General features: G+C 48.4%; 1 protein-coding gene and 1 long non-coding RNA gene across 3 annotated transcripts in view; one reads left to right on the forward strand and one right to left on the reverse strand.

Moving 5' to 3' along the window:
* Nucleotides 1-7,553: 7,553 nt before the first annotated feature.
* The window catches only part of MXI1 (MAX interactor 1, dimerization protein), an 87,720-nt gene continuing 67,879 nt past the window's right edge, over nucleotides 7,554-27,394 (forward strand). The window contains exons 1-2 of one of the 2 annotated variants that reach the window (XM_043924744.1): nucleotides 7,554-8,187; nucleotides 25,983-26,115. In XM_043924744.1, the coding sequence (XP_043780679.1) occupies nucleotides 7,926-8,187; nucleotides 25,983-26,115 (395 nt within the window). In that variant the 5' untranslated portion in view covers nucleotides 7,554-7,925. Of the gene's footprint in view, nucleotides 8,188-24,188; nucleotides 24,506-25,982; nucleotides 26,116-27,394 lie in introns of those variants that run through there. The other variant, XM_043924745.1, reaches the window with a different exon arrangement.
* LOC122708510 lies at nucleotides 17,898-20,792 on the reverse strand. The gene is made up of 3 exons (XR_006345220.1): nucleotides 20,668-20,792; nucleotides 19,752-19,849; nucleotides 17,898-18,028 (listed from the first exon to the last, which is right to left on the reverse strand). It is a non-coding gene; the product is annotated as an uncharacterized LOC122708510 (long non-coding RNA).

The raw sequence follows: 27,394 nt of genomic DNA on the forward strand, positions 1-27,394 counted from the left end.
TTTTTTTGGGGGGGACGTGCCAAATGGAATGTGTAGTCTTAACTCCTGAATGAGGGATGGAACCCACGCCCCCTGCATTGGAAGCATGGAGTCTTAGCCCCTGGACCACCAGAGAAGTCCCTGAACAAGGTGTATTGCAGTTGTTTTATGAGTGATAGTTGCTCAGTCATGTCTCTTTGTGATCCCATGGACTATAACCTGCCAGGCTCCTTTGTCCACAGAATTCTATTTTATTATTTTATGCAAGGCACCTATTAGGCACTGCAGGGGAAGCCGTGGAAGCTGTGGAAGAACTCACAACCTAGGAAGGGAGAATCCAGGTTTCCTTTCCAGGAGAAATGTTCAGTCTATCATCTAATGAGGATTTTCCACAAGCTTCCTTGTTATGTACATAAACCCAGCTAGTGAGACTGCATAAACTTATACCCAACCCACGTGCCTGGACAGAACTGGATGAAAGTAAGTGGGTTATAAACAGGAAGAAGGAACATCCTGCTGTGTTCGGCTGGAGACCAGGGAGCGCCCCAGCCCTGTCACTTGCTTGCTGTGCCATCTGAGACAAAGCACTTGTTTTTTCTCAGTCTCCATTTCTTCATCTGTAAAATGGGGGTGATGACAATAGCTTTTGGAGTTGTTTTGAGAATGAAATAAAACTATGCATGGAGAACAGGGCTTGAAGTATTGTAAGCATTCCGTGAATACTAGCTGTTATACTTAAAATAACAAAATACGGGACCACATTACATGTATGTACAGTGCACTTAAAAGCGCCCACATCCAAAGTATGAAAAACTAACAAGACAAGAAGAGATGTCCTTAACAGTCAGACTAAGATCTGACAGAGTCCATTTCTTCCAGGACTTTGACAAGTGAACCAGGAAATGGAGAAACATGTCTGAATTCTAGCCTCTGTATTTGGGATTTTCTACTCAATTTTACATTAACGATGATGCAATTAAGAATCAAACGTCTAGGGCAGATTCTTGTGACTATATGCCAACATGTTATTCTCATGTGCCTGCCTGTCTAGGATGGGTGTTTTTAGGGTGTAGTTATATGGAAATAGCCTCTGATTACGTTTCTGACTTTTCCAGGTAACTTATAATTTTAGACAGTTGTTTTGACGTGATTCTTTGCCAGGCTACACATGCCTGTGAGATTTTTTAGAACTCTGTGAATTAGAATAACATGAAAATTTTTAAAAATTTAACTATTCTGATACATAATGTAGTGCGCCTTACTACGTGGAACCACACAAGAGGTCAGTGTATACAAGTGAAAGTCAGTTTCCCACGTAAGCAAGAAAGAAAGGGTTTCCAGTGAAGGCAAACCCTTCCATAGTCTCTCATGATATTTCTGTGATGCATAACAGAATGTAACAGCCCTGCTGTATGAATCTCTGTTACTCTGGCTCCAGCGTGGAGTTTGCCTATCATTTTCTGAAACACACTGGAGTAAAGGGTTTTTGTGTGCTTGTATGTGCCTATATGTATACCTGCATGCACACCCACTGGTCCTAGGTCATGTGTACACCAGGATGAGAAATAAGTCCTGAGAGGGTGGGAGTTTGGACCCTTTGCTCACTTCTGTGTCCTGACACCTTGGAGAAGACTGATGTGTGGGAGACTCCGTCTTCTGATGGAATGAAGTCATGTGTATGTCGAGTACATGCTCACACATCTGTTATCCCTGATAAATCACACTTCAGTGCCCATCAGCCTTTTCACCCAAGAGAATTGAGCTCTTGGTTAGGAAGGGGAGAGTGCAAACTGCAGGCCTCGGGCAGGAGCGATGAAAAAAAGAAGGGAGAGAAAGAAAAGTTTTCAGAGGGGAGAAAAGCATGGGTGGTGGACAAGCGCCCAGGCAAAAGGTCAGGAACTAGAAGCAGTACCATTCCAGGCTGCTTCCTCCCTGGAGATTTTGTGTAGCCCCCAATGCGGGGGCTGCTTCCCAGATTGCTGAGTCCAGTGGTTCACAGACAGGGCTCCTGTTCCCCCAGACCTCTTTGAAGACACGAATGGGTCTCTTCCAAGTGTTTCTTGTTTGTTTTCCAAAAAAGAGAATCAAAGGGAGGAAAGTTTTTCCCAGACCTGAGATTGCCAGTTTCTTTACTTTTGGCTAGCATTTTATCAGCTCCGTGTGGTCATCTGGTTCTCTCAAGTTGATCCCAAACCCCCATGGACAGTGACATCCCTGTCTGTGATTAATGAACATGGAGGAGATGAATTGAGGATGCTTTTCAGACTGGGGGAGAGAGGTAGACTGAATGCCAATGACACTCTCCCATTGTAGGGGAGAACCCTGACCCTGCAGATGGTGAGATTATTTCTCCAAAATGACAGAGCCATGCAATGGCCCCAAATTCTCACATCTTTTTGCCATTGTTTCTGTTTTCCCTGAAAATCCTCCAGGACTCTCTTAGCCCATTACTATCCTGACATGTGCACAATACTTCACAGTTTCCAAAGTTCCTTTATAGATACCCTTTCGGCAAGGCAAAGATTGTTCTTCCCACTTTGTAGATGAGAAGACCGAGGCTTTGAGTGACTTATACAATCAACCAGCTCATCATTAGGGGGAAGCTCCTTTGCCACCTGCATACTGCTTTCCCCTTCCATCTCCTAAAGCCTAACATTTCACCATTAGACCTGTATTCCTTTAGCTTAAGGCATTGGCCATCTTTTAATTCCAAATGTTTCTGGAAACGATCATATTTGAGCTAGTGTCAGTCACTGGTACCTTAAAGTACCTGAATTTGCAATCTTTGTTGAAATCGTTTTAAAAATATGGAGACGTTAAAGAAAATAGATTGCTGTAGGAATGCCCCCCCTGCCCCCTCCCCACCCCCCGCACTGCCCCAGCCCCAGGATACACGAGAGAATAAGAAGGTGTAACGAAAGTAAGCTCCGTATGATTCTCACTTGGTCGCAGGGCACTGACTTCATTGCCTGGTAATCCTGGAAGATCCTCCTTTAGAGGCAATTTATTGTTTTGGAGGCTCATCTTGTCCCCAGATATGTACAACAGTCAGAACAGGGAAAGGGTGGCTGGGCCACTGCACTTTTGGGGAAGGGAATTTCCACCATCTGGCTCAATGTGTTTCTGGCTACTCTACAGAGGCAGCATTTTGATATTTAAACTTTAATGTGAGTGACTCAGGAATAGTTTTGCAGACAGTGTTCAGTGCCTCTTCTTACCATGCCGGAGCAAGGAAGCCAGGAAAGGCCAGCACCAAGGTTCAGCCAGGCGAGGAAAGGTCATTCATCTCTTTGATGAATGGGCCACACTTGTGCCATGCTAGGTGCTAGGGCCTGGGGATGGTGGGGGAGCAAGTCATGCTCCCTGCCCTTGATGAGCTCAAAGTCTATCAAACCCTTTAAGAACTGGGCATTGCATGGGAGAAGCCCAGGAGCTGCCTGAGACAGGAAGGGCCTGCCAACCTCAGAGGTCCAGGAGAAGGGAGGGCAGAGTCCAGAAGAGCAGAGATAATGCCCAGGAGTAGGTGACATCCGGGTGAGCTCCAATGTAGGGTGGAGGCTCTTTATCCTCTGCTATGTCTACACCCACTGGTGAGTGTGTGGGTGGGGGTGGGGGCATGGGGAGTGGCTGAAGGAGGCCTAGTCAGCACTTCTAAGCCTGTGCAGGAGCCAGTGGGAGAGGCAGAGTCCCACAGTTCTAGTTCCTGCCATTCTGCTTGTGCCTAACAGTTCCTAACCCACCCCCCCTGCTTCCCCCCCCCCCCCAACTCCTGGGCTTCCCCTGAAGCCACTTCTAATAGATAAAGACAAGATAAAGGCTCCTAAGGAGAGAAGGAGTCCTGAGCCAGCTCATCAGATCATTGCCGACAATCCCTTTCCAAAGGGAAAGTTGCCCAGGAAAAACCTGGCTAGGAAAGCTCTAAGGATTAGGACTCAAGAGACAATGCAGGGGACAGATCTCTTGATGGTGTTTACCAAGCCCGAGTGCAAAGACCACAGGTCAAAGAACCTGTGGAGAAGAACCTGACTGGTTGTGCTAACAAGGTTCAAGGAAAAGCTAGATGTTGGAGGGTAGCTTCAGGCAGAAAGGGCTAGTGAGGGGAGCACAGGTGAGGAGGAAGGGCAGGCTTAAGGAGCCCAGGAGAGCCAAAGTGGTCCAGGCTGGGGAAGGGCATCCCATCCAAATGCAGGATGGGGAGGTCTGGGGGCAGCTCTCATATCACAGCCTCAGTAATTAACCAGCCTCTGTGTACCTGAAGACATAATTACAGGCAAAACAACTCCTTTGATGTAAGAGTGTAGTGTAGTCTGGGGGGAAAGATGGGCAAATAAAGAATGATTTTGCTTTAATATGCAAATAAGGTTGTTGGAAAAATAGTGCCAAATAGGCCAAGCAAAGAAACAGAAGGTTGAGAAAATGTGACCCAGGCTGAGTGGGCACCCAAGACATTTAGGGTCCTTGGGAACATCATGGCTGGCCTGACCGGGCACCGCAAAAATTCACTGCTTTCCTTTAACATAGTTCACATGTTCCTACAGGCTGATTGCCTTCTCATCCTCTCCCTGCTGTCTGCAGATATTCTCAGCAAGTTTCTAAAGAGGCCTGTTTATTTATGGAATCAAGGCTCCAGAGAAGGACTTCCCTGGTGGTCCAGTGGTTAAGAATCTGCCTTCCAACGCAGAGGATTTCAGTTTGATCCCTGGTGGGGGAACTAAGATCCCATATGCCACGGGGCAACTAAGCCCATGTGTTGCAACTTGAGAGAAGCCTGCGTGCCACAACTACTGAGCCTGCACGCTCTGGACCCCGTGTGCCCCAATTAGAGAAGCCAGTGCTTTGCAGTGAAGACTGAGTGCAGATGAAAAAAAAAGGCCCAGGAGAAAGAGGTACAAAGGGTATGAACAGCTCCTCCTAGGAAGCAAAGGTAATCAGGAATGGCGCTGAGCTTGTGACCCAGCTCATTCTGCCCTGTGATATAACTTCTGAAACAGCCCTCTTTACGTTTGGAGCCAACTTTATTAGAGAAATCTATTGATTGGGGAATGGTTAGGGAGGAGGGATGCTCACATGATTTAACACTTGATGGGTTCTGAAAAAAAATAAGGAAGAGCCTTTGAGCTTTAGCACATTCATCGTTCCAAAGACACGTTACCAAAATGAATGTATGCAGCTCTACTGTATGTGAGACTCTGGGGCACAATAGCCTAGATGCTGTGAAACAAAAAGGCATTTCTCCTGCCTCCACTGTGTCTCTTGTGGTGCCATTGTCTGACGCTAAGAACTCACATAATAACAAAAAACAATGCCCCTATGATGGGAGGGAAGACTTGATTTGGCACCAGCAGTGGTGTTTTCCATGGGAATGATGGTGGGGGCTGTGGCTGACTGTGGGAATAGTGCAAATCAGCACTTTTTTGTAGATTTTCTTCAAGCCATTGTTTATTTTGGCTTTGGTCAGATCCGTGGCCCAGCTTGAAGATTCCCACTGGGCTTTCTGAAGCTCACAGACCTATGAGAGATGAAACAGGGATAAATAAATAATGACAAAACACTCTACCCCTGCCCTGGCATTCATGTGTGGGGTGTGCCTATCTTGCTGGGTGTGTATACATGCAGATTGAAGTACAGTATATGTACACATTTGGCCCACACCTTCACCGGGGAATCAGAAATCAAGGTTTTCTCTGGGCTTAGAAGGTTCTTTGTCTCACTTTCACCAGGGGCAAGGGAGATCAATTTTTGCAAAATGGCATTGGATAAAACTTGTTTATACTTCCTAAAGTCCTTAGATGTTTATAGACTTTAAAATATGAGTAACTCAGATTGTGGTTCCAACAGAACAAAAAGTAAATAGCTGTTGTGAAGATGGAAAAAAAGTGAAGTGAAAGTGTCAGTCATGTCCAACTCTTTGCGACTCCATGGACTGTAGCCTGCCAGGCTCCTCTGTCCATGGAATTCTCCAGCCAAGAATACTGGAGTGAGTTTCCATTCCCTTCTCCAGGGAATCTTCCCAACCCAGGGATTGAACCCAGGTCTCCTGCACTGCAGGCAGATTCCATACCAGGGAATGAGCCACCAGTAAACGTGAACTTTTATCTCACAGCTTTTAGGAGTTTCTTCTCTACCCTAGCTAAAGGATTCAGAGATCAATCAAGATGGAAAATGAGCAGGGAATATGTGTAGTATGATTATATTATGGTCCAAAATGTAGCTTTAAAAGCTTTTAAAGCTAAATCAGCTTTAAAATGCCAAATACTGATTCAGTAACAGGTTATTGCAGTCTAAAAATACAAGACTTCAGTGAGGGTGCATGTATTTATTTTACATACATACATAGTGTTTTGTTTTTTGTTTTTTTTTTTTTTTTTACAAAGAAACACACTTTCTTATCCTTTTTTCCAAAAGTTTCCATTTCCAGGAAAAGTCTTCCTGACAAGTGTATGTGAAGCTGTCTCTAAGCAGGGTGGCTGGGTTGCACAACTCCAGGGGGCAGCATTCACTGTGTCTTCTATATAAATGGTTTCCCTAGAGGAAACCTCCAGGAGACCTTGCAAGGCCACAATATTTAGATAAGCTTATTGCACAGATGTTTTTCAACAAAGTGCAGAAGAGTCTTGTTTCCTATAACTTTTCTCCTTTTAGCTGCCAAGTAGGGGACTGAGGTTCTTATCTGGGTTTATATTGGAAGAAAAGGATCACACTACGAGCCAGGCAGCATGCTGACTGCAGATATACTTTAATCAACTCATGAATCTTATCAGAGGTTTCATGGATGGGGAAACAGGCTGAGAGAGGTTAGAGGACTTGCCCAGGGACACACGCAGTCCAGCCTGTGTGCAGCAGAGCTGGGCTTGAATGCCTCTCTATGGCACTCCCCAAGGGCCCTGACTGCCACTACACTTCCCAGGCCTGGAAAGCATCCATGGTTCCTGCAGATCCTGAGTGGGTCTGCACTGGCCGTGGAACAGTGTCACCCAGGGTAGGGGTCTTCAGAACCAAAAGGTGGAATTCAGTCAGGGTCGGGGTGGGAAGTTCCTGGGCTGCCACCTGCGCCTTTCTGCCAAATAAAATAAAAGAGAGCCAGGTGTGGAGGCTCCCTACTGTGAGCTTTGCACAGCTGGAGTAAGGCTGGGAAGAGGAGTGCGGGGAGAGACGCTTCCATCTCCTCCCCCTTCCTGGAAAATAACTCTGCATTTGAAGGGAGAAAGAAAGAGTGAGTAAATTTGTAACTGGGATTTGGTGGCCTGGGGATTTCATTTGGCCCTGTGAAGGCAGATGCCTGTGCCTCTGTGTGTGCGTGTGCGTGCGTGTGTGTGTGTGTGTGTGTGTGTGTGTGGAGGAGTGTGTTCATTGCGGGGAGAGAACCTGAGGTAACGTGTATGATTTTTTTGGATTGGACTTTTATTTTTTAAGTCATAGCAGCTACCGTTGGAATCTAGTATGTGGTGCCAGGCATTGGTATTATTTTCACGTGAAGTAAAAGAATAACAGTTTAATAGTTTGTTTTTCTGTGGGTACGCTCAGAGCCTTCGAGTATTTTTTCCATTTGGGTTTAAATACTACGCTCTACAATGGGATAAGATTGGGGAGAGGCGGGGTAGTGTGCCGGGGCTGGCAGGGGCGGTCCCTGCCTCGCTTGTCTCCGCCTTTCATTTTGACCAGTCCGATGGCGACAGGCTCGCACTAGGACCCAGGCGCCAGAGCGCCTCCGTCTGTCCTGTAGGTTCATTCAATCTCCCATACACACAGACCCACAGCGAGACCGACACACACTCACACACACGCAGACACACAACAGCACGCAGCGAGGCTCGGGAAGTCAGGTCGCCTTCTCGCCTCGGCGCCTTCTTCGCTCCAGCCAGCCGGCTCTCCCCAGGGGCCCGGAGCTCGGTCCGGGCCGCGCAGCCCCAAAAGAGGACGAGCTCGGTGGACCCCGCGGTCCCTCCATGGGCAAACGCGGGCGGCCGCGCAAGGAGGCGCGCTGCGAGGGCGCGGGGCTGGCCCCCGCCGCGCCCCCGGCCGTGACCGCGCCCCAGCCCCCGGCCCAGCCGGAGGAGCCCGCGGGGGCCAAGCTCAGGTGCCCCTTCTCGGACATTTTCAACACCAGCGAGAACTCGATGGAGAAGCACATCAACACTTTCCTGCAGAACGTGCAGATTCTGCTCGAGGCCGCCAGCTACCTGGAGCAGATCGAGAAAGAAAACAAAAGTAAGTTTGGGGGCCCTGGCTCCTCTTCGGCGCCGGGCTCTTTCTTGCTTGCCCACTTCGGCGACCCCTGTCGCCTGCTTAGCCCCCTCTCCCCAACACACTCACATCCCGCTCGCGGCAGTAAAGCCGATGACACCGGAGAAAGGACACGAACGCACAAAGCTGCTAAAGATGTAACAAAGACGAGCGGGGGGTAGGCGGCGGCGGCGGGGGCGGGGGGCTGTCGGTGCGTCCGTCTGTCCGTCTCCGCGAGGCTGGGAGAACCGCTGGGCCGAGGAGCGGGGGAGTGTTGTTGTTTGCTGACAACTGAGCCGAGAGCTCATCTCTTCGAGGTCGCCTTTCTTACTTTTTTTTTTTTTCCCCCTCTCCTTTTTTTTTTTTTTCCCCGGAGCCTTCTCGGGCAGACAAGTGTTGTTTTTCTGTCGCTCGTTCCTGGGTGGGGTGAGGATTACAAGACGAAAGTTGGAAACTGTAGGCAGAGCTCGGCGGTTCCAGAAAGAAAACACATAGACACACACGACAACGATAACAACAAGCAAACAGCCCTCCACGGCGTGGGCTCCGGCTGGCTCGGCTCTGCTTCTTCCTCCTGTCTACTTTGCTTTTTCCTCTCCTCTCGCTGCAAGGCTGGCCTCAGGCCATCGCGTCCACGGAGACAGTCCCCCTGCGCCTCTGCTGCCCTAGGTGCCCCTGCCCCCGCACCCCCCCCCGCCCCCCAAAGAAACAGGCCGGCAAAACCAACAGCTCGCCAGCAGCTCGCCCGGGACCCGCGGTGCTGCGCCGGGGAAACTTGGCGAGGGGGACGCAGCGAGAAGGAAACTTTGGGATCTCGCAGGAAACAATAGTTGTGGAAGAAGGTGTGGGCTGTTATGTGCTGTTTCTTTATTTTCCGGGATACGGCTCCCGAGTGAGCGCGCTGGGCGAGGAGGGCAGATGCCTTCCTGGTGGATTTCTACTGCTCCCCCCACCCCCACCGCAGATTCAGGTGGAGAGAGATGGCTGCGGGGCGGGGGGGGGGGGGTGGGGGGGGGCGGCGGTGCTGGGAGCCCCACCCCGGCCTGGCCTCCTTTTTTGTATTTGTTTGTTTCATTTTTGCCTGGGTCCCCCAATCATCCCCAGGCCGTCGCCTCAGCGCCCTAACGGGGGCACGCGAGTGCGGCGTCTCCAGCACGGTCCTCACAAATAATAGCTGCGAGAAGGGGGAAAGGGCCGAGGCGGACAGACCGACAGACTAGAGAAAAGCTAGCTGATTAATCTGTCCGAACAAGTAGGAAGATCAATGAGATGGGGGGGGGGGGGGGTGCGGAGAGAGAAAGGGAGAAAAATGGTCCGATTGCAACGTGTCAGGTCTTGCAACCTACCCCCCCCCCCCAAACACAACAACAACCACCCTCAAACACAAAAACACCCTAGCTGACCGACACCTCAGGCCTTCGGGGTTAAAGTAACCGCGTGATGGCAACGAAATCGTGCAGTAGCTTAAGGCAAAAACAAGGATTTGTGTTGGGAGGTCGGTGGTGCGTTCTTTTCTTCTCTCCCTGTTTTCTTGGGATGCCTGGGTTACGAGAAAGGCGCATCGCCGGCGGTTGCAGCCGAATCAGTTTGCGATTATTTGGGGTGTGGGATGGGGGGCAGTATGCCTTCGCCTGTAGGGTCAGAGCTGGCGGGGAGGTGGGTGAAGACGTGGTTTTGTTTGGTGTGTTTGCTTTTGTTGGAGGGGGGAGGGGCGTGATTTCTTACTCTACACCCCCCCCCCCCGCCCAGGTCCCCCATTCCCCCAAGTCTGTCCCGTGGCTCCGCCTTTGGCGGGGGGTGCACCCAAAGAGGGCACCTTGGCAGAGAGTGGCAAACCTGGTTTGCCCCCGCCCCGTCCCCTCCACAGAGGGGTGTACCAGAGAGGCTGCTGGAGCTTCCTCGGCGTCCCGCGCCCCCCGCCCCTCGCACTCGCAGACAATCGGAGACCTCTGTTCCCCACCTCGCTGCCCCCACCCTCGCTCCCCGACCGCCTCAGCCGCCGCCACCTCCTTGTTTACCCGGTGCCGGGGCTCCGGCGTGGCCACCAGTCACGTAAGCAGAGGGCCGGGCGCGCCGGGCCGGACTGCCCCGCACGGGGCGGGCCAGAGGTAGTGGAGCCGGGCTCTGGGGACCGTGGAAGCCAAGGGGCTTCCTCCCGGTCCCCTTCCCGAGGCGTCCGCGCTGCTACCCCCCGAGAGGGGCTCGGGAACCTGGGCGCCCTCAACTTCGTGTGCGTAATCAGCCCCTCGGCCCGGTTGCCCTCCTCCTCCGGCCGGCTCCCCGCTGGAGTATTTTTAGCTCTCTTGCCTCTTTTCCAGCCGCTGTTTGGCTCAGCATGACGTGATGCCAGCGGCCCCCAGATTTCCCCGAGAGCTGGGACCCTGCTCTGGGCCCTCGCGCCCTCCCCACGAGCTCACGCAGGCGAGGGGGACCTGCAGCAAACTATGGGGCGACCGTCCACAGGGCCTTCTATTATCTCCTCTGCAAATTGGAGCGGCCGACGGGGGCCACTTTATTTTCCCCACTCTCGCCCCCGCTCCGGCCCGGGTCTAGGTCTCCCGGTACGGAAAACAACGGGCCCTACATCTGCCTCATTTAATCGGGGGTGCTTCATCGCGCTGGCGGCGCTCGCCGTTGTTTTCTGCTCGATGCACACAATGCCCGCGCGTCACGGCGGTCCGCGTGTGCACAGCAATAACGCGAGTGTGGGGGCGGGTCGTGCGTGCGCCGGGCTCGGGCACTGAGGGTCCCTCCGCGCGCGCGGGGCTTGTTTTGCTTCAGAGCCCTGCTTTCCGAAACGCTTACATCATTCAGTCGTTAGGGGAGGGAGGGGAATCTAGGCGTTCCGACAGGATTCCAGCATTTCTCAGGTCCCTCCCTGGTTTTTGGAAGGAAGCAAGGACCCTAGCTGTTTATTTTTATGATGGGGGGGCGGGGACTCAAGTTTTGTTTGTTGGGTAAGGTTTGTTTCTGGTTTTAGGTCACTACTGCAAACGACAATACTGGCCGGCTCAGGTGCACAACCTCCTCGCTTTCATTTCAGCCAGTTCTCCTGTAATCACTTGATCTCAGTTTCTCCGCCTCCACCGCTTCCCCCTCCCAGCGAGAGACACATGGTTTCCACATGGAGACAAACTTCTTTCCTCTGACTGGACTTGACCTAGCAGCGTCGCTCAGCCAATCGGCAGCCTCCGCTTCCTCTGACGTCACGCGTTGCTGAGGCCAGAGACTGGGGGGTGGAGCCTGGAGGCAAGCCAGAAAATCTCTGGGAGCTGTAGTGTGGCCAGCTGGTACAATCCCTTCTTAAAGGGACGCTCTTCACCCCGAGAAGGGTATTGAGCCTCAATTCTCCATTTCCGGTTCTGTGAAACATTCTCGAAATGCATCGATAGGCCCTGGTCATGAGTTCTCACGTTCCGCTTTTACTGTATGCAAAGTCCTTACTTGGCAGGAGCTTGCTTTATTTTCCATTGTCACCAGAACTGCTTTTCATGCTTCGTTGAGGTTTCCGTTCTAGGAGAGCTCACCAAGTGTGTCCACAGTGCTGAGTTATTCTCAGTATTTATGATGAGTTTCCTTGGGGTGTTCAAATTGAGTCACTCAGCATTGACTGCTCTGTGCAAGGCAATGATTCCCTAGAAGATGCAAGTACATTCTTGCAAAGTTCCAACTGATGTGAATCCCTAAGAATCTCAAATTAAAGGCCTCCAGAAATATTAATTATGGATACTGTGACCCTGTTATCACAAATTCAGAAATTATATATAAATAACTTCTGACATATCACCTATCCATTCAGGGTCCAGTGAAGGGGTAGCAATTTAGGACTCACTGATCAGTTGGGAAAAAAAATTTACTTCCTGTTTTGGAAAAGGTTAAAACGAAAGAGAAAAAGAAATTAATTCACAAAGGGGTGTTCTGTGCGTAAAAGTTGTTGAGCAGGCAAGTGGAATCTACAGGACACAAGAGGGCTTCCCAGTGTCTAGGGAAGGTGGCTTGGGGGCAATGCTTGAGATAGAAAAGAATGATGAAATGGGAGTAGAAGCCTTGAGTGGCTCTCCGGAGTGCATTACCTGGGTTGGAAGGTAAGGTGCTTTCCTAGGGGCATTGACAGGCCAAAGAGCAGCCTCTGCCTGCTGACAGAGTAAGCTGTGGTTGTTTGGTGTCATTTGGCCCCACCCTGCCTTCCCAACTTAATCTCCTCTACTCCCGTCCAGCAGGTCTACCAGCAAGCAGCCTTTATAGTCATCCCTCTGTGCTTGACTCAGACTCTTCCCTCTGTCTAGCATGCCCTCATTCTCTTACTCCCCTGGGATTATCTGTGTCTAACCTAGCTTCAAAGCCTAGGTCAGATCCTACCTCCTCCAGGAAGCCTCCCCTGGATATTTCTCAAGTCAGGGAATGAATGAGAGAATGAAAGCTTTACAGTCACCCAGAGCAGGGCCCAAGTTACCCCTTCACTGCTTACTGGCTGTGTGGCCTTGGGCACAAGCTGCCTAACCTCTCTGAGGTTTCATTTCTTTTTTTGTCAAATGAGGATAGCCATAGCATCAGCTTCCTGCTGTTGCTGAACAACTAACTGAGACACTTCATTTAAAGTACCTGGAATATAGTAGGTGCTCAATAAATAGTCACTTCTCTGAGCTTTGATAATCAGCAGTGCTCTACTTCCATGCTGTACATTAGATTTATCCTCACAGGGAGAAGATTAGCATCTTAAGGGAAAAGATCACTCAACAGTATTTCAGTATATGTCACCATTGCATAACATTGGACATACACGAGACAATTAATATACATCCCTTGATTGCTTGGATTTGTCATTTACTGGCTATGGCACAGTGATCAGGTTTGAAGGCAGAAAGGACACATGATAGACTTTCTGAAGACTTGGAGTTGGAAATAACTGATCTCTTTCAAGGAGGGAAGATGTCTCCCATAATCAATGCAGACTGCTCCTGGGCTTTAAAGATTAGGGCCTATACAGAGATGGCGGGTCAGGCCCGGAGAGCTGAAACTGCATCACCTGCGACCCTGCAGATGGATCAGTTATTGGTTTACAGAGCGACTTATGCTAAAATTTGACAGCAACTAGTGTTTATGCAGATCATATTTCTGCATGGCAGGCATCTTACGATTCAGTCATTCATTCATTCCACAAATTATGTATCGAGCATTTACGATGTGCAATTGCTTTTTTTCCCCCTGAAAACTCTGTGAGTTGATTTATGATGGGAATGGAGTGAGGTATTTGTTTTTGGTGAAGTTGTATAAAGAGCATTCTTAACTCAGGCTTCTATTTCCTCTACATCCTAAATTATGCTCCCCAGATTCAACTCTTTTTGATCTCTGCCCATTGCTAAATGCCAGAAGTGGACTTTTGGGGATACTGTTGTGGCTTTCAGAGTCCCAGAGCACCTAGGGACTGGGTACGCTGTGGAGGGGACCCAGGAAAAGAATCTGGACCTTACGAACTTAGAGAAGCTGAATTGAGTCATTCATGGTTTGGTGGGGAAAAAGAAACTCCATCAGATCCAAGACAGAACAAGAGCTGCTCACCTACCTGCTCTCTTTGACCAAAACACTCTCCTATTTGGCACACTTAGAAATGGAGATTTTCATCTGAGAATGGCCAGCAAAATCTAGAGGTAGAACTGAAGGAAGTGAAGAGGGTGCCCGCATTGCAGCAGCAGCAACTAACTGCACTGTGTAACACCAACACTGGCAACCATTCACTGAGCACTGACTACACTTGGTAAAGTATGGGGCTAAAGACGTGTTATCTCCTCCCACACTTCACAGCAACCCCATGGCGTGTGTACTTTCAGTTCAGTTCAGTCGCTCAGTCGTGTCTGACTCTTTTTGCGACCCCATGAATCGCATTGCTCCCATTTTACAGAGGGGGTAACTGAGTAACTTGCCCAAAGGTCACATAGTAATGGTGGAGCTGAGTTTTGAACCTAGACCTCTGATTGGACTGAGCCCGCAGTTTTATACAACCATATATGCATGGATGCATTTTCCAGTCAAGGAATGAAGTCCAGAGAGGTGAAATGACTTGCTCAAGGTCGCCCAACAACCTGAAGCAGAGTGGGTGCTTGTAACACCTTGTTGCTTGTTCAAGGTCTTCCTAAACACACCCTGCTTAGAAAAGGTTTAGAAACGAAGCTGGAGACAGAAAAGCCAACCAGAGAGGTTTTTTTTTTTTCTTTTTTGTCTTTGTTTTTCAGAGTTGTTCAACTCTCCTGGCCCTAACTCAAGTTTAGGCTCCTAGGAAACACCACCCCCTTCATGCTGCCGTTCCCAAGTCTGTCCTCTGGACATATTAGAGGACTTGGGGCTGTTGCTATGGTACTGGGGCCAACAGCAGGTTCATCAAAAGCCGAGTCTTTTGCCTTTTAAAAAAGAAAAAAGACTGGCCCTGCAGAAACGAATTGGCCACAAAGATTTGCATCAGTCATTGTGGCTTGTTCTGTTTTAGATCCCCCTGCCTCCCCACCCCACCCACTCTTCCCTACCACCACCACTTTCTATAAATACAGTTGGATAAATATTGATTTAAACTGGGTTTCTGGAGGAGAAGCACATGGTTGCCCTGGCCTGGTCCTCACTTAGATACCACCAGTATGCCAGGCATGACACACCTAAACCCTGACAACTCTGGCTTCCAGATGACCCGTTTTGGGGAGGTGAATTGTGGTTTTGTGGCTTTTGAGTTAAAAAAGAGAGACAGAAAGAAAAAGAAGTGTAAAAGGCAATAACCCAGCAAAAAATGGAAATCTTCCTGCAGGATGAAGAAAGCCATTTTCAGCAGGCAGAAATGAGGGGAGGTTTACGGTAGCCTGGCCTTCTGAACCAGTAGTTCTCTTCCCTTTCCCATTCTTCCTTCCATCCCCTTTCGGTTATGTTTTTGAAGGAGGCAGGTGGTAAGAGAACATCAGTGCCAGGAAAAGCCCCAGAGGTCATAGAGCTTCCATCATCCTCACTATACAGATGGGGAGGCTGAGGCCCAGAAAAGGACAGTGGCCTGCCCAAGACGACACAGCAGAGGCAGAACCAAGTCTGTCTGGGCTGTGTTCCCTCCTGCCTGATGTGAGAATGGGTCCCAGGCAGAGCCCCAAACTAGGCTTTTGTTTTACAGGTCAGGTGCTCATAAAGTCAGCAACCCTCAACCCTGGTTTACTGATCGCAGGGTGTGTCTGGTTATTGCAAAGGTCATTGCAACATTCTCAATAGTCTTTCAAAATGAAGATAATTTGAATTCACCATTTAGAAAAAATATTTTCTTATATGTCTATAGTAGGGAGCGTGGGTGGAACCCAAAGGTGATGACAGTGATAGGACGGCTCTCCAGCCTTAACTGAGGAGGCGGCTTTCAGGTCTTCCCAGAGGGGCCTCCCTCTGGGGGTGGAGGGTGGAGCTCTTGCTCCACTGGTGAGAAGAAGCTTTGATTCCAACGGGAGCGACACCTGCTCTCTGACTCTTTTGCTAAACTAAAGGGAAGTCATTTTCTCTGATACTGTTGTCCCTGAGTGGCCTGGCTGGAGGTGTTAAAGCTGTCAGCAGCTGACTTGATCTCTCTGGCCAAAACGAATGGGCATTTGCCACCACCCATTTGAGCTGGAGGTTCCTCCTTTGCTTCCTCATCTTGGCAGAATGTTCTACTGGGCCCCCTGCTTGTGAAATATTTTGAAAGTTCAGGTGACCCTCATTTTGAGCAATACATCTCCAGGAAATATATGTAAATAGGATCTCTCTCTCTCTCTTTTAAATTTAGGTTAGTGAACCTCTCTTTAAAAGGCCCCCATGGCAAATAATTTTATAAAATGTGGAATTATGTTGCATGCCAGGAATTCTCCCTAAATGTGTTCTGTGAGTCTGTTCATCCAACCATTCATCAAGCTGGTATTTAAGGCGTACACATTGCTTTATGTCAGGCTTTGTGCTAGGGTCCAGAGATACAGTCCCTGCCATCGTGGACTTAAACTCTATTCCAGTGCCAGATTTTAGAAATTCACGTGTCTTAAAGTAAACCTCAACAATGTGGATTGCATCTGACGTGGGCTTGGTGTCTTTGCTTTTAGCCATCATTACAGAGAGAACAAAAATTTATACTGGGCTTCAAAAAAAAAAAGAGAGAATAGTTCCTCTCCTCCCTCCATGTACCCTGCCATCCCCCAGCCTGATGTTTAAAATCCTTTGTGTTTTGTGTTTATCCTTATAATTTTTATAGATCTGACTCTCGCCCACTCCCCCTTTTTAAGCTGCCCAAGCCTAGGAAATCAAGTACTGTGTAAGCAACCTTGTAAATAAACACATTCCATTCTTAGTTGCTTACAGATTGGGGCACTCTGCACTTGGAGGATTGTCCATACCAATGTTTCTACCATGCCCGCTGTCCCATCGAACATGCCTTTGGACTCATCTCTCTAATATCCAATTACAGTGTCTGCTGAGGAAATTTAAACATAGCAAAATTAGAAAGATAAACACAGTGTCCCAAGGGAGAGAAAGATTGGGACATTTAAAGCTAATAAAGGGGGATTTGGATTACCTGTTATTTGAGATATTTTACTCTGTATTTTTATTGCCATTAGCAAGTATACTTGACTAAAGATGACTTGGGACTGTTTTAATACCACTGTATTAAAATGGAGGGCATGCCCAGGGCTGCTCTGTTTCTGGTCAAGAGTGGCAAGCGCGAGCCTTTGTTTTTATTTCTATAGGGGCCCAGAACTACTGTACAGTCCTGTGTGATCTTCTTACTTCAACCATACCTGACCATCTCTACTATATTTCTTCACTCCCAAGATTCTGAGTGCCTTGCATACAACTTTATTTCCTTTTTTCCACCAGCTGTAAAGTTTAGCTCAATACAACACGTCATTTCTAACACCTGTGAGGAGCCGAGCATCATGCCTGGTGCTTCCAAAGTGCAATGTGTATGATCTCCAGGTCGAGTTCTATATTCTAGTGCAAGTGACAGACAAATAGGGATCAATAAATAATACCTGTTTCCTGGGAGTCTGATAGCCTGTCCCTAGGGTGGGGGCGGGTAGCTGCTGACAAGTGTATTGTTGTCTCTGTTTTCCAAAGGAACAGTGATAATGGTGCTTTTTTAATGAGCAGTTACTATGCACCAGCACAATGCTACGTGCTTTATATTAAATCCTGACTTTCATCCAATAGGAGGGTGCTATCATTATCCTCATTTTACAAACGAGGAAAGCCTTAGCCTTAGCAAGGCAAGCTAACTTTCCCAAGCCCACCTGCTAACAAAGAGTGGGGCTGAGACTCAAAATCAGGTTTTCTTGCTAGGAGACTTCAGGGCTCTTAGAGAAGTGTCAGAGAGCAAGAGGCAAGACATGGAATGTGGAATGTTTGAAGACCAGGCTGAGGGTCCCCTTGGGGAAGCCTCCCGGGAGTGACTCTCTACTTCCCATTCATCCGAGGGCAGAGAGAGGACAGCCAGAGCCTTCTGGGGTTCTTCAGGCATTGACACCAAAGCAGACAGGGCCCTTGTTCTGCAAGGCACTGGCCTAGGGTGTTCTGCTTGGCCTTGCAGTACCCCCTGGGGAACTCACCCAACCAGCAGGGCTCCTGAGGCTCTGCACGCGCGGGTGTCGGGTTGTGAATCCACACCCTGTCAGGCTCTTCTAGGTTTCCCGAAGGCGCCTGAGCTTGTAGGGCAACTGGTCTGGCCCAAGCTTGGCAAGTGTGAGCCACACAGATGAGCTTTAGGCCCTGGCTGCCTCCTTGCTAACGTGGGCCAGCTGGTTCTGGTCGAACGGCATTGGTCCAACCTCTTGCTCTCCTCCATCGAGATCTAGGAAACCAGCATGATCTTAAATAGAACTGGGTTCATATCATTTACTTGGTTAAAGCCCTTCAATAGTTTCCTTCCTATCTCACTTAGAATAAAATCCCAATTCCCTGCATGGCCATCACCCCTACTGTTTGGCATGAGTGTAGTCTGAAGATAGAAGCCTTGGTGTCTCCTAGGACCTTGTCAGAAATGGGTCTCCCAGGTCCCACCCCAGAACTGCTGAATCCAAAACTCCATTTTAGCATGATTCCCAGGTGATCTATGTGCTTATGAAAGTCTGAGGAGCTGGCCAAATACCCTTGTGATTGCTCTGATCCCTCCACCCACCTAAAGCTATCCTCACCCTCATTTATTATTTATCCCTTATTCCTACTTATCACAATTTACAATGCTTTTACTTGCTTATCATCAGTCTGTCAGGCTAGAATGCAAGCACTTTGAGGACAGAGACCACAAGTAGCTTTGTTCTTTGTTCTCTTTGGCATCTAGGTTAGTGTGCAGCAAGTAACAGAGGCTTAAGGAATATTTGTTGAACAAACGATAAGTTCTCTGCCTTCAACCCTCTGACCTATCAACAAGGGGACTATTGATGAGACAGTTCCTCTTGAGCAGATTAATCTGGAATACTGCAGGATTTAACATCCCTGGTTCCTACTCACTAAATGTCAGTAGAACTCCCAAGTCATGGTGACACTCAAGAAAGACACTCCTACACATTTCCAAAGCCTCCAGGTGGATTGTATTATCCTGATTGAGGCCACTGCCTTAACCAGCTTTGTTTGACCTTGTCTGACAAAACATACCCTGATGTACTCTAAGGGGTCCAAGAGTTAGGAAACCCAGGTTTGAATCCGTTAGCTACCTGTATGACTCTGGGCAAATCACTTAACCTTTCTGGGCCTTGAATGCGAAACAAGAATCTCAGAACATGTTGAGGATTAAGTGAATTGACTGTACCAGTGGCACCACAGCTATAGGCAAATGGAAGCATGTTATTCTTGGATCTCTGGAGAATCCTGGAATCAGCATGCTGGAATTGGAAGAGATGGTGAGATCACACACGTCCTTGGGCAAGCAAGGGCCTGGTGTTTTATTCTAACTAGTGTACCTGAGGCTGAAAACTCAGCCACAAGGTAGCAAGGCTGGGTGTGTGACTCAGTGTCCAGGGTCTGGCTGAGCCCTAAGAGTGACTGCCACAAGTTTCTGCTGCTTGGAAGTGGGTGGTGATGTCAAGGGGTGGAGGCAGGGCCACTGTAGGCAGGCTTCTGCCGGCGGAGGGAGGGTTACCGGGGCTGTGTAAGAATGTGGGCCATCCTCCCAACAGCAGGGGAAGGCTTCTGGTAATCTTTTTTTTCTTTTTTTAAGGCTTTAAAATCAAGTTGCATCTAACTTTGAAAGACTAGGTCATTACCTCCAAAACCTGATAAGTGCAACAAAAAATTACAATGCATTCTGGCTTTTGAATGTGGATGCAAACATTCTAAATAAAATATTCACTCATGGAATGAGCAGTGTTTTAAAGAACAACATACAATGGCTGACCAGGATATATATGCCAGAGATGGCTGAAAGTCACAAGATCTATCAGTATAAAGGATTGTAATCACAAATTAAGGAGAATAAACATGACCACAGCAACACAAGATGAAATGTCATTTGAAAAAAGTATTCAGGAGACATTCCTAATGAAGGAAGCTACTTCCATACAACAGAGATCATTTACCTGTGCTGGTCTTCTAATTAAAATGAGGTAGTGTGGCTGAGCCCATGGCTTGTGATCATCACCAGCAGAGGAGTTGATTTTTTCCTTTTCCTAAGACCCTTGAACAGAAAACAAAACAGAACAGGCTTTGGATCCCTTTGGAATATAACTTGATATTGAGAGGATTAATCCTTGGGGCTCCATAAAATTTAAAAGACCATAAAATGTATTCCACTTTATTTATCTGTTTATTTTTAAAACCACAGATCAACTAGAAGAAGAATTAGGGAGATGGGTAGACAGCACTGGATGAGATTCTGTAGGACTAAGTCCTAATCCTTGCTCTATCAGTTTGATAGATAGCAGTGTGGCCTTGGTATGTTACCATACCTCTCTGAGCCTCAGTTTTATCATCTGAAAAATGGAGACTGGACTGCAGAATAAGCTTAATGATACAGCGTCTATGAAAACAAACCATGAAATGTTATTTGGAGGAATATTCATTTGGGATGGCCGAAGCAAGAGCTTCCATCAGTTGCACCCTCAAGTGAAGTGCCCCAGGGTAAGCAAGAATCTTATGTGTGCATATTAATTAAGTCCTGCAATGCAGATCTCTTCTTGGACCCACGTTAATGCAAAAAAAGAAGGAAAAGGACATTTGAGAGATTAACACATTCATTATAATCACCTAAATAGGCCCTAAATAAGGGCCATTTAATAAAATGTAAGAAGCCCTTTTCTAAGAGAGAAGACACAGGCCAGGATGGAAGTCAAGTGCAGCTGTTTGAGCCTCTGCCAGTGGCCTGATCTCACCAGAAAACCAAAGTTAAAAAACAACAAACTTCCAGATTCAGCGATCTCAGAGTACCGCTGCCTCCCCCTGCCATTTCCTCCCACCCCCATGTCCTTTCTTTCCCTTTCTCCCCAGTTCAGGCACCTGGGTCGTGGTGCTTTTCCGTGTGGTTGGGATGTCAGCCGGCAGCCCTGGCGACTGGAGCCCTGGGAGGCGGCAGCCACCTCTCTGGTTTAGCATTACGTCATCCCTTCTAGACCCAAATTTATCTCGGCTGCACACAGACCCGCAGCTCTGAGCTGCCGCTGACTCGAGGAGAGCTTACGCATGAAGTTAGGCAAGGCTGACTCACTCGGCAGAAGAAAAGGTTTTCTGCTGCTTTTCACGTTTCTGGGCTCCGAGGGGAGAGGCAAGGAGGACGCTGTGGTTGTCACTCTAGGGTGGGGGATGGAAAGATGTATAACTGTTACGGTTCTTATTTAGGAGCTCAGGACTCACCCTGTTCCCAACCTTGATTATTTGAAGACACCGCCCCCCCCACCTTAAAGATAATTTCGGAAAACAGTGCCCTGCACAGTTAAACACTTTGCAGTTTCAAGGAAGTTCTCTTAAGCACCAGGTGTCACTAGTAGTGACTTTGGACTTGCACCTTTAACCTCAGGGCCCCTTCCCCTCTTTTCTGTCTGCAGAAGTGATGTAACACAGACCAGGCTCCTCCTCTGTTCATGAATCTGCAATAAGGCTTTTGAAAATCTACCTTGAATAAACCGTTCAGGGTAAGGACCCCTAAGAATGGAGAGCTTTGCCTGCTTCCTCCAGAAGACAGACTGTTCCCATCCAGGCTGTGTTTGTTATAGGGCTGGGGGACTCTGGAGGACTTTTTCCACCATCAAATGAGACTCCCCTGAGTGAGATACTCCCTTGAGGGAGAGGACAGAAGAACCAGAGCCTATGACTAAGATTCCAGGTTCTTTTGTCAGTAGACTTTAGAAGCCCTGTTTTTCCTCAGTTTCTCCATTTGCATTTGTAGTGCAATTCGGATTTATCTGCAAAAGAGAAGACATGGCTGCCTCTGGGTTCCCACAGGCTGGGCTGGTGCTTAGGATGGTTTGTGAGTGACATCCTTTTCTAGGCTACAGCCCCAAGCTTTGTGCCGTAGGAGGCCCTTGTGGCCAGTATCTGGGAGTCAGCTGGAGCAGGAAAAGGAAGTGACACCTTCAACTGCTGTTAGAAAAGGCTGGATATTTCTGTACAGAAACCAGTGCTTAACACTGCCCACCATCACCATCATCTCATCTCTTCTTCAACATATGCAGGTGGCTTTTTGGGGATTCTCACACTACTTTTCATCTCCTCCACTCCCTTCTGGCCATAGCTTTAAAAGAAGGGTTGGTTAATTCATCTGGAGGTCAACTGTGAAAGGTCAGGCATGTGCACCAAGCATCCTGCTTTCTCATAATAACCTGCTAGGGCTTATGATGTGTGGATTTAAACCCATCTTGAACCCATGTGTATTTTCAGTCTGTACTTTTTTCCTTGATTGAATGTCACAAAGTTTACCTCCCATGGGGTAGAATTTTATTTGTTATAAAACTACCTCTTTTAAGTTCCTGGGGTAGCCCTTAGCAATTTAGGATCTAAAGCTTAAAGTGGTTTTGCAAGTGGTAGAAACTTTCCACCTAATAATTTCTATCCTCAACTTACAGATGTTCTGAGTGAATAGGTATTTTCTTTTAAATAATTCCTTTCTCCCCCTACCCAACATGTCCCTTGTTGAATGTGGAGGGTGGTAGTTACCAACACCCAGTGGGAAAGCCCAGATCTGAAGCAACCTAGCTAACAGCTGAAAAAGCACAGTTCCTGTTTCAACGTCTTTAAAAAAATTCTCTCGTGGCTTGTGAACATCTCTCATTTTGGGTCTCCCTGTATTTGATGGAACATCTATTCAGTTCTTAAATGTGGTGCCAAGTGTAATATTTTAAAAGGTTGGCAGAATTTTGCAGCTTTTGACCTCACTGGAAATCTTGTTCACTTTGGGGGGAGAAAGGGGGGAGAGTATATTAGAAAGCAGCATGAAGCCCATGACATTTTTGAGAATAACATTTTCATTCTGAGATGGTATTTTCTGCAGTAGCCACTGGAATGACCACAGGGAAGGGGACATTCTCCCCTCACCAAGAGCTTCCTGTTACTCTGGATGTCCACCAGCAGGATAAAATAATCAGGGTGGGGAAAGTTATGGATGTTTACACAATTCCTAGCTTGCTCCTAGAGTTTTCAACAGTTATGATCTTCTGGCCTTTCCTTGCCCTAGATCAGAGATGATCAATTAGAGGTGATCTGTGCCCCAAGAGGCTCTTGGCAATGTCTGGAGATGTTTTTGGTTGTCATACCTGAGTTGGTGGTGTGCTACTGGCATCTAATGGGTAGAGGCCAGGGAGGCCCCTGAATATCCTTCAATGCGCAGGTCTCCACCAAACCTCCCACCCCACCCCTCCCCCAACTAGGAATTATTCACCCAAAATACTGCTAAATGCTGAGGTTGATAAACTCTGGTCTAGACTTTGAGGACTCGGAAAGACAATGTGTGGGGGTGGGGGTAGGGGGCGGGCAGTCATTGGCAGTCTTTTAATGTGGTCCTGCAGCCTTTAGCCTCTGCTTTCAGTTCCCTCTCTTTGGAGGAGAACATGAGAGAAACGATCATCATAGCTTCCATTTATTGAGCGCCACGTACTAACTTATGGTATTATTTCCTTTAATCGTCACAATAAGCCCTACTGACTATACACTCCTTAAGAGCAAGGCCCATGTCTGTTTCATCTGTTACTGTACACGTTATGCCTAGTACAGTGCCTGGTACATGGCAGGCCCTCAGTGTTTGGATAAATGGAGTCATTACATCCGATATAGATGTGAGGCACATGAGGTCTGAAAAGTCCACAGAGTTAGTGTTAAGTAGAAGGGTCAGGATTTTAACTGAGCCCTGTGTGACTCCAGCACCAAATCACTTAGCGACCGAACTAAGTTGCAGCACCAGGGAGATTTGCTAGTCTCTAAAATCACGAATGAGGGTCTGAGGGAGGGGAAAGGAAGTTTTAAAAATAAGATTAAAAAACAAAACACCACCTCTTTGTGAACTATGAAGTGAAGAAGGGCCTTTGTGAACTATGAAGTGAAGCCAGAGCCTCTCTGGCTCTGATGGTATCATCTCTTGTTCCTCAGCTGGGATTTTTGGCTTTTCAAGTATCTATTGTGCAGGTAGGGAAACCAAGGCGCGGAAGTTCCAGGAGAAAGTAGTAGTAGATGGAGAACTGGAGCGGGGCACTGTGGAACTACATGCTCCAGCTCCTGGGCACCTTCCAGGAGTCATTGAGAGAAGGGCTCCCCGGGTGTAGACCCACAGTCGTTCAAATCCTCCCCTCCAAGAAGCAAAGCCCAGAAAACCTCTTAGTCTTTCCACCGGGGAGACAGAAATCAAACGGACTACGTTTCCCGGCGGCCATCGCGGAATTTGGCAAGGCGCAGGCGCACTAAAGCGTCGTGCGTACTACGAGTCCCGGCGTGCAGTGGGCAGGGCGGGACTACATTTCCCAGGAGGCAGAGGAAGGGGCGGGAGGGGGCGGGTCGCGGTACTGCTCCCGCCCCTCCCCCGTGCTCGCGCGGAGAGGTAAACAAACCCCGCGCGGGTTGCCAGCGGAGCCGCGGGGGCGGCAGGGCGGCGGGGTGGCCGGGGTGGCCGGGGTGGCGGGGGCGGCGGGGGCGGCGGAGAGCTCGCCGAGCCGCGGCGGGGTTGGCCCGCCAGCCCGCCGCACATGTCCCGGGGCGGCGCCGGACTGTAGCCGCTTGCGGCGCCTCCTGTTGGCCGGGGAAGGGAGTGCGGAGAGGCCCGGGTTGCCGCCCGCGGTGCCCATGGAGCAGGTGCGGATGATCAACGTGCAGCGCCTGCTGGAGGCTGCCGAGTTTTTGGAGCGCCGGGACCGAGGTAACGGCTGGACGCCGCCGCCTCTTCCACTGCCTGAACCCGCGCACTCCTCTTCCGTGCGGGGAGTGCGGTGCGGCTGATGTGAGGGGTGTGTGTGTAAGGGGAGGTGTCTGTGAGGAGGGGGTGCTTGTGAGAAAGGGAGTGCGCTGCGAGGAGGGGGGGTGCGTGTGTGAGGAGGGAGTGTGTGTGAGGGCGGCGCGTGTTTGAGAAAGGGACGCGTGTGAAGAGGGGTGTGCGTGTGTGAGAAAGCGGTGCGTGTGAGGAAGAGGTGTGTGTGTGTGAGGAGGGGTGCGTGTGTGAGGGAAGTGCGTGTGAGGAGGAGTTACACGTGAGGTAAGTGCGTGTGTAAGGAGGGGTGTCTGTGTCAGGAGGGTGGGGTAAGGGAGGTGCGTGTGTGAGGAGAATTGTGCCTATGTGAGGGGGGAGCATGTGAGAGGGAGTGAGCATGTGAATGAAGGGGTACATGAGGCAATACGTGTGCATGTGTGTGAGGGGCACCTGTGGGTGTGTGTATGTTCAGGAAGGGCAGCAGGGGAGGACACTGTCTCCTGGGGAGACTGAGGGAGGCGTCAGGCTGGAACCCGGGGCTGCCCTGAGTGGACGGGAGGAGAGGGAAGGGGAGGGGTGTTGAGAGTGGAGGTGATTTGAGGACCTGGGAGGAAAGAGGACGCCAAGAACCGGAGGAGGGGGCGGGAGTAGTGCTTGTCGGGGTGGAGGAGCCAGGACCCGGAGCCCAGACGGGGAATGCCTGCTGAAGAGCAGGGAGGTGGACAGATACTTGTGAAGAAGTGACCTCTGCACATCCAAATACGGTGCACTGGGATTCCCTTAGGAATAGAGACTTAAGGGCAGTGTAAAGAGATTGGGGTGCTGAGTGCAACCCCTGAAAATTGTGGTGTCGTGAGAAAATGTCTTCCTAGAACGAGGTGATTGAATTGTTTGAAGTACACAAAAAGAGAGAGACACCTTGAAGGGGGATAGTTATACGAAAAGGGATTTTGAAACAAATGAAATAATTTAGGTGAATGGTAACTGGTCTCAGAAATGAGGGTCCTAACACCTCCTCTAAACCAAGGAACTTGGCTACGCCTAGTAGCCGAGTGTGAACATGGCTACGCCTCAACGTTCCCCTCCATGCCGAGCCCCGGGTTGCAGCATTCAAAATGAGGGTGTTTGCGTCAAGATTTCTTGGAGAAAAGGATTTTGAAGAGGAGGGAGAAGTTCCTTGGTTTAGAGGAGGTGTTAGTACACCTTCCAAGCGTGAGTTGGGTCTGTATGTAATGTCACAGGATTGATGACCAGGCAAGGACTGGGAATCTTATTTTCCAATCAGAAAGAATGGAAATAATTTACCTCTTTTTCTTCTCTGTTTTCAACAACCTGTTACTGAAAGGACTGGAGATCTGTAGATCCAGGAATTTGGGTATATCTTCTTACCCTCTTACCTCTTCCTCTTTTTTTCTTGCCATTTGTTTAGAGTGTGAACATGGCTACGCCTCAACGTTCCCCTCCATGCCGAGCCCCCGGTTGCAGCATTCAAAGCCCCCACGGAGGTTGAGCCGGGCACAGAAACACAGCAGTGGGAGCAGCAACACCAGCACTGCCAACAGGTATTGAGCTGCAGAGGTTTAGAAAGGGCAGCTGAAGGGAGGGAGCACATACTCAGGCGGAAGTGCTGACCCAGCTGACCTCTAATATCAAGTCTACAGCAACACTATCAGCCAAGCAGGTGCCTTTATCACCATCCCTCAGAATTTGGCCCTTTTTAAAATAATTAAGTCTAGGAATCCTAACCTGACTTTGTGTAGAAGGGAAAAAATAGAATCTGGCAAAACAACCAAAGAAGTTCTTGCTGGGGATTATCAAGTGGAGATGTCTGTGACTGAGAGGGATAGTGAGTTTAGAGATTCGGCAGCATGTGTCCATGCATGCAGCCATATGCTAAAAGTAATCTTGGGCCGGCTTTAAACTTGAGAGATGCAAGCATTTTTAAAAATCAGAAATAAGGAGGATATAAAGCAGAATCAAGGGTTTTGTTAAAGGAATAAAAATATTTAGATGCAGCAGGAAGTTGGTCACGATCTAATTTTTTTTAAGGATGAGAAGAGTTAATTGGTAAGGGAGCTCTTAAAGCAAAAGAAAAAAAAAGGAAAGAAGATGTTTATCCTTCAATCAAAACAGATACTAGAAAATGCTTACTTGGATATATACTCAGACATAGTTGACTTCTCTTTTTTTGAAAATTTTTGGTAGTGTCTGGCTGTCTTTTCAGTGTTTTTTTCTAGAGAGCCTGTGTATTCTAAAGATTCATCTCATATGAAATTTTCAAAAGCCTGTCTTAAAACCAGCTGTTGCTTGCCTTTTCCACGATGAAAGGATTTAAATGAGATGTTTTTTCCAAAGTTTTTTTCTAGAGAATGTAAGCATTCATTTTGGAGGGGCACAGAGCATTCTCTGAGTAACTAAGTTTGCTGGATGACTTTGGAGAACTCGAGACAGGAAGTTGGATAGCACTTGAAGATGTGGGTTGGGAGGGAGCAGGAGTAGGGGCTCTTACTCATTGATGCAGAAAACCTGAGGTTCCTGTAGATAACAGTAATCAAAACGTTGGACCTTTCCTCTCTGCCTTTCTAACATTACTGTGGCAAGTCACTAATATCTTTAAATCTGTCTCCTTTTTTGGTTTTTTTTCTTCACTAAGACTATTCTATACATTTTAAGTAATTTTTAAAATTATAAAATTATTTAGCCATAAGTGTATTATGCTGTATTTATGTTTATTTGTGGGCCTACAGTATTTGTTTTGGTATGGCAGATATGGGATGAAAATATGTAGGCATATTAAACAAAATAGGCAGCATTAAACAAGAATTACTTAAAAATTTTCCT

This window comes from Cervus elaphus, chromosome 15 (genome assembly GCF_910594005.1).
Source record: "Cervus elaphus chromosome 15, mCerEla1.1, whole genome shotgun sequence".
In the NCBI taxonomy this organism is placed as follows: Eukaryota; Metazoa; Chordata; class Mammalia; order Artiodactyla; family Cervidae; genus Cervus; species Cervus elaphus.